We start from the raw sequence: 12,657 nt of genomic DNA, 5'->3' as shown, positions 1-12,657 counted from the left end.
CCTTAGATGAGTTCCCTATTACAAACACACAATACTAAATTGGATGTAATTTAGCATTCACTTTGCTATGAACATGCCAATATGCAGGCACCAAACAATACTCAGAAATATCCTTCATAATTCAATTATGATTACTTAGTGGTGAAACTGACTTGCCTGACAGAGAAACTGTTTTCTTCACAGTTTTGGTGTGAGCAGCTAGGCGAGCGAGCTGGACAGGAGCTATAATAAAAAATAAATGAAAAGATGATTACAGCAAAAGACATTCAACTGTATGTTGCATTTCACATAGTGATTTAAATATTGGTACCTGTAGCTAGGTTTCCATCCAATTGGCAACAGATGTTCATATTAACAATATGAGCATTTTCCCACCAGACATGTTTTCCATCAAATTGACTTGTTCCAGATATCTGTGCGTGATGATGTAAAAATACCTTTTGCGGTGAAATTCCCATGTACCGAATAAAAAACTAAGTTATTTTCATAGCATTTTTAGCTCTATTGATGGTTTTCTCAAAGAATAATGTCAAGTTATTTAGCGAGTGTGCCCAGTATTGGCACCGGCGCTCTAGTCGACAGCGTTATCTGCTTGAGCGCATGTTGGCTAGAGCGCATGTACAGCCAACATGAGATGATTTTTATGGACAGAAAAAATATTTTAAATTTGACAAACGGCAGCCAAGCATCGATTATTTATAGGAGCATCAAATAGTGGTGCAGTGGTCGAAGGCACTGCATTGCAGTGCTGCAGCGTCACTACAACCTATGATTCGATCCCCATCAAATGTGCCAACTTGTCACAACTGGTCGTGACTGGGAGTCCCATAGGACTGTGCACAATTGGCCCAGCGTCGTCCGGATTGGGGGAGGGTTTGGCCGGGGGGGCTTTACTTGGCTCATCGTGCTCTAGCGACTCCTTGTGGCAGGCCGGGCACCTGCAGGCTGATTTCAGTCGTCAGTTGAACGGTGTTTCCTCCGACACATTTGTGCAGCTGGTTTCCGGGTTAAGCTTGGTTGGATGGAAACCTGGTAAGTGTGATGAATTCAAATAAAATCCTTACCTGGTTTTCCAGATATTTCTTCCAATAGATCATTTGGTTTAATAGTAGCCTCTCTCAACCTCTCAAACTCCTGGAGGTTTTTCAATTCCTCTTCCATTTTCCTCATCTGAATGGCCTACTTTTGTTCCATGACGCATTTTCTGTGAAGAGCATAATACAACAATATACAGAGTAAAACAATAGCAGTGAAATATACCTTCAAATGTGTCAACTTAGCACCTACAAAAATGTAGGTAAAACCATTTCTTAATTTACTGACCTATTCAAACTTCAATAATTTTTTGGTTTAGTTTGTGAAGTATGAAGAGTGTGTGATATCATTACCTTTCTGTTGCGCTTTTCTTTGGCCTCCTTCAGGTGCCTGGCCTTGTTCACATCATGCTTTACATTATTTTGAATGAGTTACAGCCTGGATCGCTCCTTAGAAACCCAATACTCCTCAAACTCTCTCTGGGTCATACAATGCAGTTTGCAGGCCATCTTTGTGTCCCCTGACCCTATTAATACATTCAACAGATCAGTCATGTACTTGACATTTCTAACACAGAGTAGGCATAACTCTACTATAAAGCTATAGAATTGTTGTCTCTCCAGGCGAGCTTCAATGCCATACAACTCTCCTTCCGTGGCCTCCAACTGCTCTTAAATACAAGTAAAACCAAATGCATGCTCTTCAACCGATCGCTGCCTGCTCCTGCCCGCCTGTCCAACATCACTACTTTGGACGGCTCTGACTTAGAATATGTGGACACCTACAAATACCTAGGTGTCTGGTTAGACTGTAAACTCTCCTTCCAGACTCACATCAAACATCTCCAATCCAAAGTCAAATCTAGAATTGGCTTCCTATTCCGCAACAAAGCATCCTTTACTCATGCTGCCAAACATACCCTTGTAAAACTGACCATCCTACCAATCCTCGACTTCGGTGATGTCATTTACAAAATAGCCTCCAAAACCCTACTCAATAAATTGGATGCAGTCTATCACAGTGCCATCCGTTTTGTCACCAAAGCCCCATATACTACCCACCACTGCGACCTGTACACTCTCGTTGGCTGGCCCTCGCTTCATACTCGTCGCCAAACCCACTGGTTCCAGGTCATCTACAAGACCCTGCTAGGTAAAGTCCCCCCTTATCTCAGCTCGCTGGTCACCATAGCAGCACCTACCTGTAGCACGCGCTCCAGCAGGTATATCTCTCTAGTCACCCCCAAAACCAATTCTTCCTTTGGACGCCTCTCCTTCCAGTTCTCTGCTGCCAATGACTGGAACGAACTACAAAAATCTCTGAAACTGGAAACACCTATCTCCCTCACTAGCTTTAAGCACCAGCTGTCAGAGCAGCTCATAGATTACTGCACCTGTATATAACCCATCTACAATTTAGCCCAAACAACTACCTCTTTACCTACTGTATTTATTTATTAATTTATTTTGCTCCTTTGCACCCCATTATTTCTGTCTCTACTTTGCACTTTCTTCCACTGCAAACCAACCATTCCATTGTTTTTTTAGTTTTTATTTTACTTGCTGTGTTGTACTCACTTCGCCTCCATGGCCTTTTATATTTTTATTTATTTATACATATATTTGTTTGCCTTCACCTCCCTTATCTCACCTCACTTGCTCACATTGTATATAGACTTATTTTTTTTTCACTGTATTATTGACTATATGTTTGTTTTACTCCATGTGTAACTATGTGTTGTTGTATGTGTCGAACTGCTTTGCTTTATCTTGGCCAGGTCGCAATTGTAAATGAGAACGTGTTCTCAATTTGCCTACCTGGTTAAATAAAGGTTAAATAAATAAATAAAATAAAATCGTAATGATATGCAGTAACATGCAGTTCGTCATTATTACCACTAGGCGTCAGCACTCACATTTGTATAAAGTGCATTTACATGCACTTCTTGCCTACCTGGAACCAATGGTTGACTGCAGATGCTTCATGTTCCGAGCTCCTTCTTCCAGTAAGTACTCTCTCATATCTTCCAGTATAACATCCTTAGGGATATGGCCTTCTTCATGTAACTGAACCGTTCTCAGCATCTGTTCCTTCTGAAATACGATAAAGGACATTTTCGTACAGTTTAGATACTTATCAACCTAAGATATGCAGTACATGTTACAGTAACATTGTTATAAGAGTGATGAGTGAGCGTTTCACATTTTCACGTGTAAACAACTTCATGTGTGATCTCAACATGTGCTCTTTACAAATTTCAGAAAACAGTCAAACTACCCACATACCATCTTCTTGCTGTAGGTTTTGTCATGGTTTGTCTTGACCGTATCCAGGTACTGTTTGTATGTGTTATACTCCTTCAATGAGCATACAACCTTGAGAAGAGAGAGAATCAAAAGGTATCCTCCTATAATACTATTTCCTGGAGTTAACGATCAGTTAAGTTTACGGTCTCCTCCTACACTGGTCAGAAACAACAAGATTAACTTTTAAAAAACTTACGTTGTCATCTTCAGTGATTATGTTTTGCGTCTTCAAATTGACATGATTTTCCTTCTGATGGTAGTATTTATTGAGATTTGGGTCATGCAGACTATTGTACGTGGGCCTCATAACGTGACAGTTTGGGTCATTTAGGTTGAAATCAGACATAGGCTGATACAATTGAGGGAATCAGGATAACAATGGTAAAAAATGATCTACATTCTACTACATACTTCTACCATGCTACTGCAACATTCTACTCAATCCTGTTTAAAATGTACATTCGGCTTACCTTTTTACCCAGGTTGGCTCTTGACATTGTAAAGGCAACCCCAGGTAGGAATGGAAGCCTTGTCATTGTAGACAATCTGCTGCTCACTGACGGCTTTGTCTTTCTCATGATCTGAGGAGGCTTCCCTTTCGGTAGACGAGGTTGCTCCCCTGGTTGGGAGGTCTGACTCCTAGGCTCTGAGGCCTTTTCCTAAAAACAGCAGGGATGTATTTCATACAAACTCACCTGTGATAGTCCACCCAACATGTCATCATAGGTCGAAGCACAATGAACTACCGTGGCAATAGATTGAGTACCAGTCTGTTTGTGCTTTTGGTCATGTTCGCCTGCTCAGACGTTGCTTAAGCATGCCAGATCTTATAATGCCTGGATAGGTATTTTACATATCTGCTAACCACATCATATGTTACTAGCGGCACCCCGCCCTATGGGCAGTAAATCATTGGATCTGATTAATTTGATTCAATGCAATTCGATCTTTGAAAAGCATATTTATTTATGCTTATTAAATAAGCCATTGTCAACTTCCCGTCTATGGTTATTTTTGCTCACTGTCAATTGCGCACGGTCACCCTATTTTTACAAATGTTTGATTTCCTGCAGTTGCCAGTGGAATGTAAGAGGACGACAATAATAAATAATTTTTTAAAATTAAAAATCGGTACAAAATTAAGAGAGCATTGTCAACAGACCTTTGGCAACATTGTCAAGAACCTGCCTGGGTAAAAAGGTAAGGAGGGAGTGCACACAACATTAGGAACACCTGCTCTTTCCATGACAGACTGAAGGTGAATCCAGGTCAGAACTATTATCCCTTATTGAGGTCACCTGTCTAATTAACTTCAATCAGTGTAGATGAAGGGGAGAAGACAGGTTAAAGAAGGATTTTTAAGCCTTGAGACATGGATTGTGTATGTGTGCCATTCAGAGGGTGAATGGGCAAGACAAAAGATTTAAGTGCCTTTGAATTGGGTATGCTAGTAGGTGCCAGGTGCAATGCTGCTGGGTTTTTCACGCTCAACAGTTTCCCGTGTGTATCAAGAATGGTCCACCACGCAAAGGACATCCAGCCATCTTGACACAACTGTGGGAAGCATTGGAGTCAACATTGGCCAGCATCCATGTGGGACACCTTGTAGAGTTCATATATTAGGAAGATGTTCCTAATGTTTTGTGCACTCCGTGTACATTTAAACAGGATAAAGTAGAATGTTGCAGTATAATATTGATTTTCAAACTCTCCTTTTCCCAGTCTGTAATCCCCATATGTCCAAAAGCTGACCACCCTCATTCTCGGTCCCAAGAACTCTTAAGGCTACCTGCCACAATGATCACCACCCTGTAGCACTCACATCTATAATCATGAAGTGCTTTGAAAGGCTGGTTATGGCACACATCAACTCCATCATCCCAGACCCACTCCAATTTGCTTTATTGTTCCCCACAATGAAATCTGTGGATCCGTCTCCGTCCGTTAGTAAGTTTGTTCGTACATTACACTGATTGGCCAGATAGTGGCGCTATAATAAGATTGAAAATAAACACTTTGAAAGGTCACTCCCCTCACCACGTTTGACTTAAAAGTCATGAAATTTAGTACATTGGTTCCTTGTGAGGAACCTATTTGCCTCAGTTGACCCATATAGAGATAGATAGAGGAGTCATGTTTATATTTGTGATATTATAGCGTCTGTGACAGCATGGGCAGCACCATTGAGGCTAAAACTGAGGAATTCCCACCCAGGTGACTACTTTAAAAATGGCTGAAGCCTGGTGGAAGCCCTGAATTAAGCTGCTAATTAAGCCCCGCTAAAATACCCTTTTGTCCACTAGAGGCGTCTATAATTCTCTATGGGAAACCCTACGGTCCGCCATGATGGATTTTCTGCCATTTATAATTTTGTGAAAAACACTTAAAACGCTACTCTTCTTGCACCGAATGAACTATCTGAACGGAACTTGATACGTGGCATCAATGGACAAAGGTCTCTCGACGCAATATTTTCCAAACTAGTACCTAAAACAAAATGGCTGATATTGGCCAATAAACATTCATATGGGCGTGGTCTGGCACAAATGCATATGAAATCAATTAATGACATTCATATTGTCACAACATTTGGTACACATGTTGTAAACACAGTCAAGACTCAACATATGCAAGAGCATTCAAATCGACCTCAGGGCAGCGCTATAACGGGCACGTTTATATCTCTTGATCTGTTTGATGTGTGGCAGTGTCAGTGGCAGTGAACTAATTGACCTTGAACTGTCATCAGCATGCCACAAGACTGTGTTAACGCACTGAATGCCTAGGCTCTCAGGGAACTAACACAAGTCTCGGGCAACTCATCACACAAAAATAGTTCACTGAACTACCTCAGCTGCACTTTTTTGGTTAGCTACCCCCACACAACATTTTGCTCTGCCCAAAGTAGACCTCATGCACAAATTATTTTTGGTGGCCTGATTCACCTACTGTTTTGGTTCAGACTTCATAGTATTGGTGTAAGAAATAGCAGTTTTAACTTAAATTACAAAATACGTTCACAGTTGTTAACAAGTTTAATTAGACTGTCAGAAAATAGTCAAATGCAAAGCATGGCAGGAATGAGAAATATGCCTACGAACATGACTACGTATAAAAAATACATGCGTCATAATGCAGTAGAATACTTACCTTGTTCAAAAACTGGGAACTCGCGAAAAAATATATTTGAACGGTCATCCAACTCCGAATTCAAATCGGGAACTCAGGCCTCTTTCTGGACTCTAGAGCTTCGACTTTCCGACCTGAAAATCACTGACGTCATGATTTGTATTTTTCCAAAGGTCCCAGTTATTTTGAACGCGGCAACAGTACCGTCTGTAACACAATGTATTGCCATATTCGAAATTCGATTGATTATATCACATGCCCAACTGTATTGAATGTCCCTTCTACATCTGATCATTGTTGAATGGCTGCCTATCAATAAAGATTTTATACATAAAATACTTTTCTGGGCTATACTTTTCATTGATGTGTCAACACAAGTCACAAAAGTTTTTACACAAAAAAATTATAGACAATAAAATGCATGCAACCCATCTATTAGCACAGCAGATGGCAATGCACCAATTATAGCGAAGAGATAAAGGGTGTCGATTTCCGATTGGAGAAACAGATTCAGCAAAGCAAGATGGCTGAAATTGGGGCGCTCCAGAAACTTAAGGTTGCTAACACGTTTTATCGAAGTTTAAAACGTCTTATACCGCTATTATATTTTTGGAAGATTAATTATCGTATGTTGTCAGTTATCTTTACTTTGTAAATCAGGATCTTGCACGCTGCAGATCCCTGGACACCTACAGCCGCAGTTAGCTAATTGATGCTAACGGACGGGAAGTGAAATAATCCATGCTTGCTGCACGTAGTTAGCTAGGCATTTTGAGGTTTGAGATGGCGAAACTGACTGGTACCCAGGCTACGCGGATAACATTCCACTCCGTGTGATATGACACAGATGTTTAGCATGACAGGAGAGGAATGATAGCTAAAAAGAATGGTGCCAAGACTAGTATCCACACTTGTTGAATTTATTTAGTCTGGCTTCGTTATCTCAGTGAGGGCCAAAGTGATCAACTACTGCTGTGAAGTTAGCAACGAACGGACAGCATCGGCGCATGCGCGACCACGAATGAATTAATTTGTACAGTATGGTATTGTTAGGTCTAAATTAGCTTTGTTGGGCGCATTGTTTCCGTTGCACTGTTTCACGGCAAACAGTAGCTAACTGCGGCTGTAAAATGTTTCACAGTGCAACGGAAACACAGCGCCCGACAAAGCCAATATCATTGCCGCCACGCAAAAAAAATCTGGCACATGAAAAAATATTTCTGCTAGGGCGCACTTTGACGATGCTAGAACAGGCCACATTTCTTCTGCAAACAGAAATTAATTTATACAATCCCATAGTAGAATAGTTTATATATTTACTAAGTCAGCTAGTGTGCTATGCGAGATAAATATTCCTTGTGGGGCATTCAATGAGTGCCATAGGGAAGGAAGGAAACATGCGTTCTGAGTTACCATAAAAGGTTGGCCTACATTATATTCACTTTTTATGTAAATTTTTTGCGACCTAAAGTTAATCAATAGGATAATAACTAGTTAAAAGATAACATTTGGGATCTGGCTAATGATTAGCCCAATAGTGTAAATGCAGATAGGCAACCCCATGCTTCAGTATATTTGCAATTTGCTTCATCAGTTGGGCTACAGGTGATAATGTTTATTGCTACTAGCATACTGATAATATGGACCATATTAGCATAGGCTATTTACATTCTTATAATTTTTTTAACAAGGCAAGTCAGTTAAGAACAAATTCTTATTTACAATGACGGCCTACACTGACCAAACCCAGACGACACTGGGCCAATTGTGCGCTGCCCTATGGGACTCCCAATCACGTCCGGTTGTGATACAGCCTGGATTCGAACCAGCCCACGATGTAAAAATGATTTTATCACATTTTAACAATGTTATTGGGCTCATTTCTGGAGTTGGATATTATATTTTAGATGGTGTCAGCATACTTTTACTTTAATTCATTTGTGAGTAGAATGTCCTTTTAAAGAAGTCAGCAGAACTGCGCTTCTCAGTCCTGATGCATACAAAGTCTAGGAGGGAACCCCCAACGATATTTTCCCTGCTACACATTTTTTCCAGGGGAAACACTGTTGGGTAGTACCATTTGAATTGCAATTTAGTAGGAATTTGTAATCTAATCAGCAATTCACACTTCTGTTCTACAGCTTGCTGAGCTGAAGCATGAGTGTGAAGCCAGGGGTCTGGATGTGAAGGGCAACAAAGTGGAACTGATCACACGACTACAGGTTCATCTAGAGGAGCATGGTGAGCATGCAATAATGGATGGATTAAATACGTATTGGGTCAGGTTCCCAGACATGGGTAAAACCTAGTGCTGGCCTAAAAATATTCTCCATTTAGCATACTTTTTGGTCCTGGAGTAAGGACTATGCTTCACCGGCGTCAGTAAAACTGGCCCATGGAGTGGGAAGTGTGATAACTTGCTGATTTCTAGTCCCTACCCATTGACACTCCTTTATATCTAAAAGGTGTGAGCAATATGGCAAGAATTCCACCCAGCCTATGAATGGGCAAAGTGACGCATATGCTTAAATTTTATAGTTATTTTTTTATAATATTTTTAACAGAGGATGACATGGGCCTAAATGAAGATGATGTTCTGGGAGAAGAGCCAGAGGTAAGCCTGGTTTTAAAACGGTATGGCAGCAATGGCACTTCATGTATGGATTAGGTGAGTACCACCATGTCCTGTATTTAGTCACTTTGTACATGCTGCAATTGCTTAGGTGAAGTATGACATGAAAATAATTGTAGGAACATTTCTTGATGATGCTTTGTGCTTTTGAAAATGTCCTGAAGTACCTCTCGAAAGATGCGGATGCCGTCACTGGGGATAACGACGAGAAACCAGTAGCGGTGTCTGAGTACGTTTTTCATTTTATGTTAACACGCATTGAAGACGAACATTTTCTTTCCATGATTTTTCTGACGATCTGATGCCCCTGATTTTATTGAAATATGTAAAGTGTGATTTGAATGTTTTTCAGGAAGGCTGAAAAGAAAGTGGTAAAAATCACACCTCCAGTGTCTGTGGATGAGGTAATGGGATGCTTGTTGCACTCTTACCAGTCATGACGGGTCTTCGATGCAATGATGGTTTGCTAACCTTATTATGAACATATTTTTAATCACGTATTCAGAGGTTACAGAAAAGAGCAGACCGCTTCAATGTCCCTGCCTCAGCTGACAGCAAGAAGGCCATACGTGCTGCCCGGTCAGTACCCAACCATTCTTACAAATTATAGAATAACTATCGTATCTATGAAACTATATATTAAAGTTGATTAAATATGTCTTGTGTTCAGGTTTGGTTTGCCCGCTGCTGCACCTCCAACTTCCACCACAGGTCGGTCTCAATCTTCCAGTCATTTACTGTTCTCATGTTGAGTTTTTAATGTTATTTTTCCGAGAACCATAACCTGCAGTCAGTTTACTAAACAAGCTTGAAGAACATAATTTATCACAAGTAATGGTAGGAAAACTGTTCTCCTGCATTGGCTCTCTGGTTTTAATCAGTTTTTTAAATCTTTTCTTTCTATCATAGGTGTTACTGTGAATAAATCCACTGCAAGTAATCCACATATGATGAGCAGTCAACTCTCCTCATTTCATTAATGTGACCATTACTGTGACTCAGAAGATTTCATGAAGTATTTCTCTCTATGTTCTGAGTAGCCAGTCAGCGTTGAACAGCTAAAAAAGCGAGCTGAACGATTTGGCGGGAACGTTTCTTCAGTCTCCAAGAAGGTGAGCTCATAGGGATGGGCCAGTTTCTAGATTAGACTATAAGGCATCCTGAAAGTTGAAAGAAATGCTGAATTGAAACCTAGAGGTTATACTTAAGCATTTTTGATTAGGCTAAGCCACCTCCATGTTACAGATTTAAGACCATATTTGTGTGTTCCAGGTTGAGGAAGATGAGAAGCTGAAGAAGCGGAAAGAAAGATTTGGGATCCTCACTGGTGCTGTTGCAACTGACGTTGAGGTTTTCAGATTCTATTTATTATCGATACCGGTACAGCTCATTCAAAGTATTTAGACCCCTTGACTTTTTCCACATTTTGTTACGTTACAGCCTTATTCTAAAAGGGATTAAATAAATAAAAATCCTCAATCTACGCAATACCCCATAATGACAAAGCGGAAACAGGTTTCTAGAAATGTATTTAAATTAAAAAACAGATACCTTATTTACATAAGTATTCAGACCCTTTGCTATGAGTCTTGAAATTGAGCTCAGGTGCATCCTTTTTCCATTGATCATCTTTGAGATGTTTCTACAACTTTATTGGAGTCCACCTGTGGTAAATTAAATTGATTGGACATGATTTGGAAAGGCACACCTGTAGTCAGAGCAAAAACCAAGCCATGAGGTCGAAGGAATTGTCTGTAAAGCTCCAAGACAGGATTATGTCACGACACAGATCTGGGAAAGGCTACCAAAACATTTTTTGCTGGTCCCCAAGAACACAATGGCCTCCATCATTCTTAAATGGAATAAGTTTGGAACCACCAAGACTTTTGCTTGGGTGGCCAGCTCTAGCAAAACTGAGCAATTGGGGGAGAAGGGCCTTGGTCAGGGTGGTGACCAAGAACCCGATAGTCACTCTAACAGAGCTCCAGAGTTCCTCTGTGGAGATGGGAGAACCTTCCAGAAGGACAACCATCTCTGCAGCACTCCAGAAATCAGGCCTTTATGGTAGTAGCCAGACGACAGCCACTCCTCAGTAAAAGGCACATGACAGCCCGCTTGGAGTTTGCCAAAAGGCACCTAAAGGACTCTCAGACCATGATAAACAAGATTCTCTGGTCTGATGAAACCAAGATTGAACTCTTTGGCCTGAATGCCAAGTGTCACGTCTGGAGGAAACCTGGCACCATCCCTATGGTGACGCGTGGTGGCAGCATCATGCTGTGGATGTTTTTCAGGTGGCCGGGACTGGGAGACTAGTCAGGATCGAGGGAAAGTGGAACGGAGCAAAGTTTGTTCTTAACTGACGTGCCTAGTTAATTTAAAGTACAGAGATCCTTGATGAAAGCCTGCTCCAGAGTGCTCAGACTGGGGTGAAGGTTCACCTTCCAACAGGACAACAACCCTAAGCACACAGCCAACACAACGCAGGAGTGGCTTCGGTACAAGTCTCTGAATGTCCTTGAGTGGCCCAGCCAGAGCCCGGACTTGAACCTGATCGAACATCTCTGGAGATACCTTAAAATAGCTGTGCGGCGACGTTCCCCATCCAACTTGACAGCTTGAGAGGATCTGCAAAGAAGGTGAGAAACTCCCCAAATACAGGTGTGCCAAGCTTGTAGTGTCATACCCAAGAAGACTTGAGGCTGTAATTGCTGCCAAAGGTACAGCAACCAAGTACTGAGTAAAGGCTCTGAATACTTGTGTAAATGTGATATTTCAGTGTTGTGTGTAGATTGAGGGGGGGGGGGGGGGTAATTTAATCAATTTTAGAATAAGCTGTTAACGTAACAATATGTGGAAAAAGTCAAGGGGTCTGAATACTTTCTGAATGCACTTTATATATTACAGATTTCTTTCCTGTTTTGTAATATTTTATTCCATAAAGAGATTAAATCAAATGTTTGTTTACTCTTTTTCCTCAGGCAAAGAAACAGAAGCGTTCTGAACGATTTGGAAATGTGACAGTGTAATTTGGTATTTCTAAGTGATGTTTTATGCTTTTTTTTATTTTGTGTTGCAAACATAACTGAAATGTACTGTATATAGCTTGTCAAGTTGTATTACATTTGGTCATTAAAGTAGTTTTCAATTATTTTCTAGAGTTGCTGTTTATTCTGTCCATGGGTTTGCTATTTGATTTATTGTCCAGTTGTACCAAGTGGAGTACATGGCCTGGTAGCAGGGAACCCTCTTCACTGGGTCCCCCAGATAGTCCAGCATGTTGTGCACTTGTCAGGCCACTATGTTCTTACACTGCCAGGCCTGTGAGCTGACAAGTCAGGGCATTGTTTCACTACTTAGTATAAATATAGGAAGTGAGAGAAGAAAAGGGGACGTTTGAACATTGGGTCAATGCCACAATTTTGTAGCATTATAGATGCGCTCACCTGGTCTGAGTGCACAGCACATACAGAATGTCCAACCCACTCCCCAGTGGGAGTCCTGCCTAGTTATGTGAAATCCTTAGAATGGAGCTTTTATTTAAATTGACTGATT

General features: G+C 40.9%; 1 protein-coding gene across 2 annotated transcripts; it reads left to right on the top strand.

Moving 5' to 3' along the window:
* Positions 1 to 6,927: 6,927 nt before the first annotated feature.
* Positions 6,928 to 12,253, top strand: LOC139542287 (SAP domain-containing ribonucleoprotein-like). 2 transcript variants are annotated; one of them, XR_011668487.1, is made up of 11 exons: positions 6,928 to 7,026; positions 8,612 to 8,711; positions 9,035 to 9,084; positions 9,267 to 9,331; positions 9,455 to 9,506; positions 9,608 to 9,681; positions 9,773 to 9,813; positions 10,012 to 10,038; positions 10,143 to 10,214; positions 10,375 to 10,452; positions 12,084 to 12,253. XR_011668487.1 is itself a non-coding variant. In XM_071347530.1 (11 exons), the coding sequence occupies exons 1-11, from the start codon at positions 6,994 to 6,996 to the stop codon at positions 12,129 to 12,131; spliced, it is 636 nt and encodes a 211-aa protein (XP_071203631.1). In that variant the 5' UTR covers positions 6,928 to 6,993; the 3' UTR covers positions 12,132 to 12,253. The 2 variants fall into 2 exon arrangements, 1 of the variants encoding a protein (XP_071203631.1); XM_071347530.1 differs by having other exon boundaries at positions 10,012 to 10,034.
* Positions 12,254 to 12,657: the final 404 nt, after the last annotated feature.

The sequence above is a fragment of the Salvelinus alpinus genome, chromosome 17, assembly GCF_045679555.1.
Source record: "Salvelinus alpinus chromosome 17, SLU_Salpinus.1, whole genome shotgun sequence".
Taxonomy (NCBI): Eukaryota; Metazoa; Chordata; class Actinopteri; order Salmoniformes; family Salmonidae; genus Salvelinus; species Salvelinus alpinus.
Note: the sequence above shows the minus strand (reverse complement) of the source record. Positions and strands in the feature narration are given on the sequence as shown.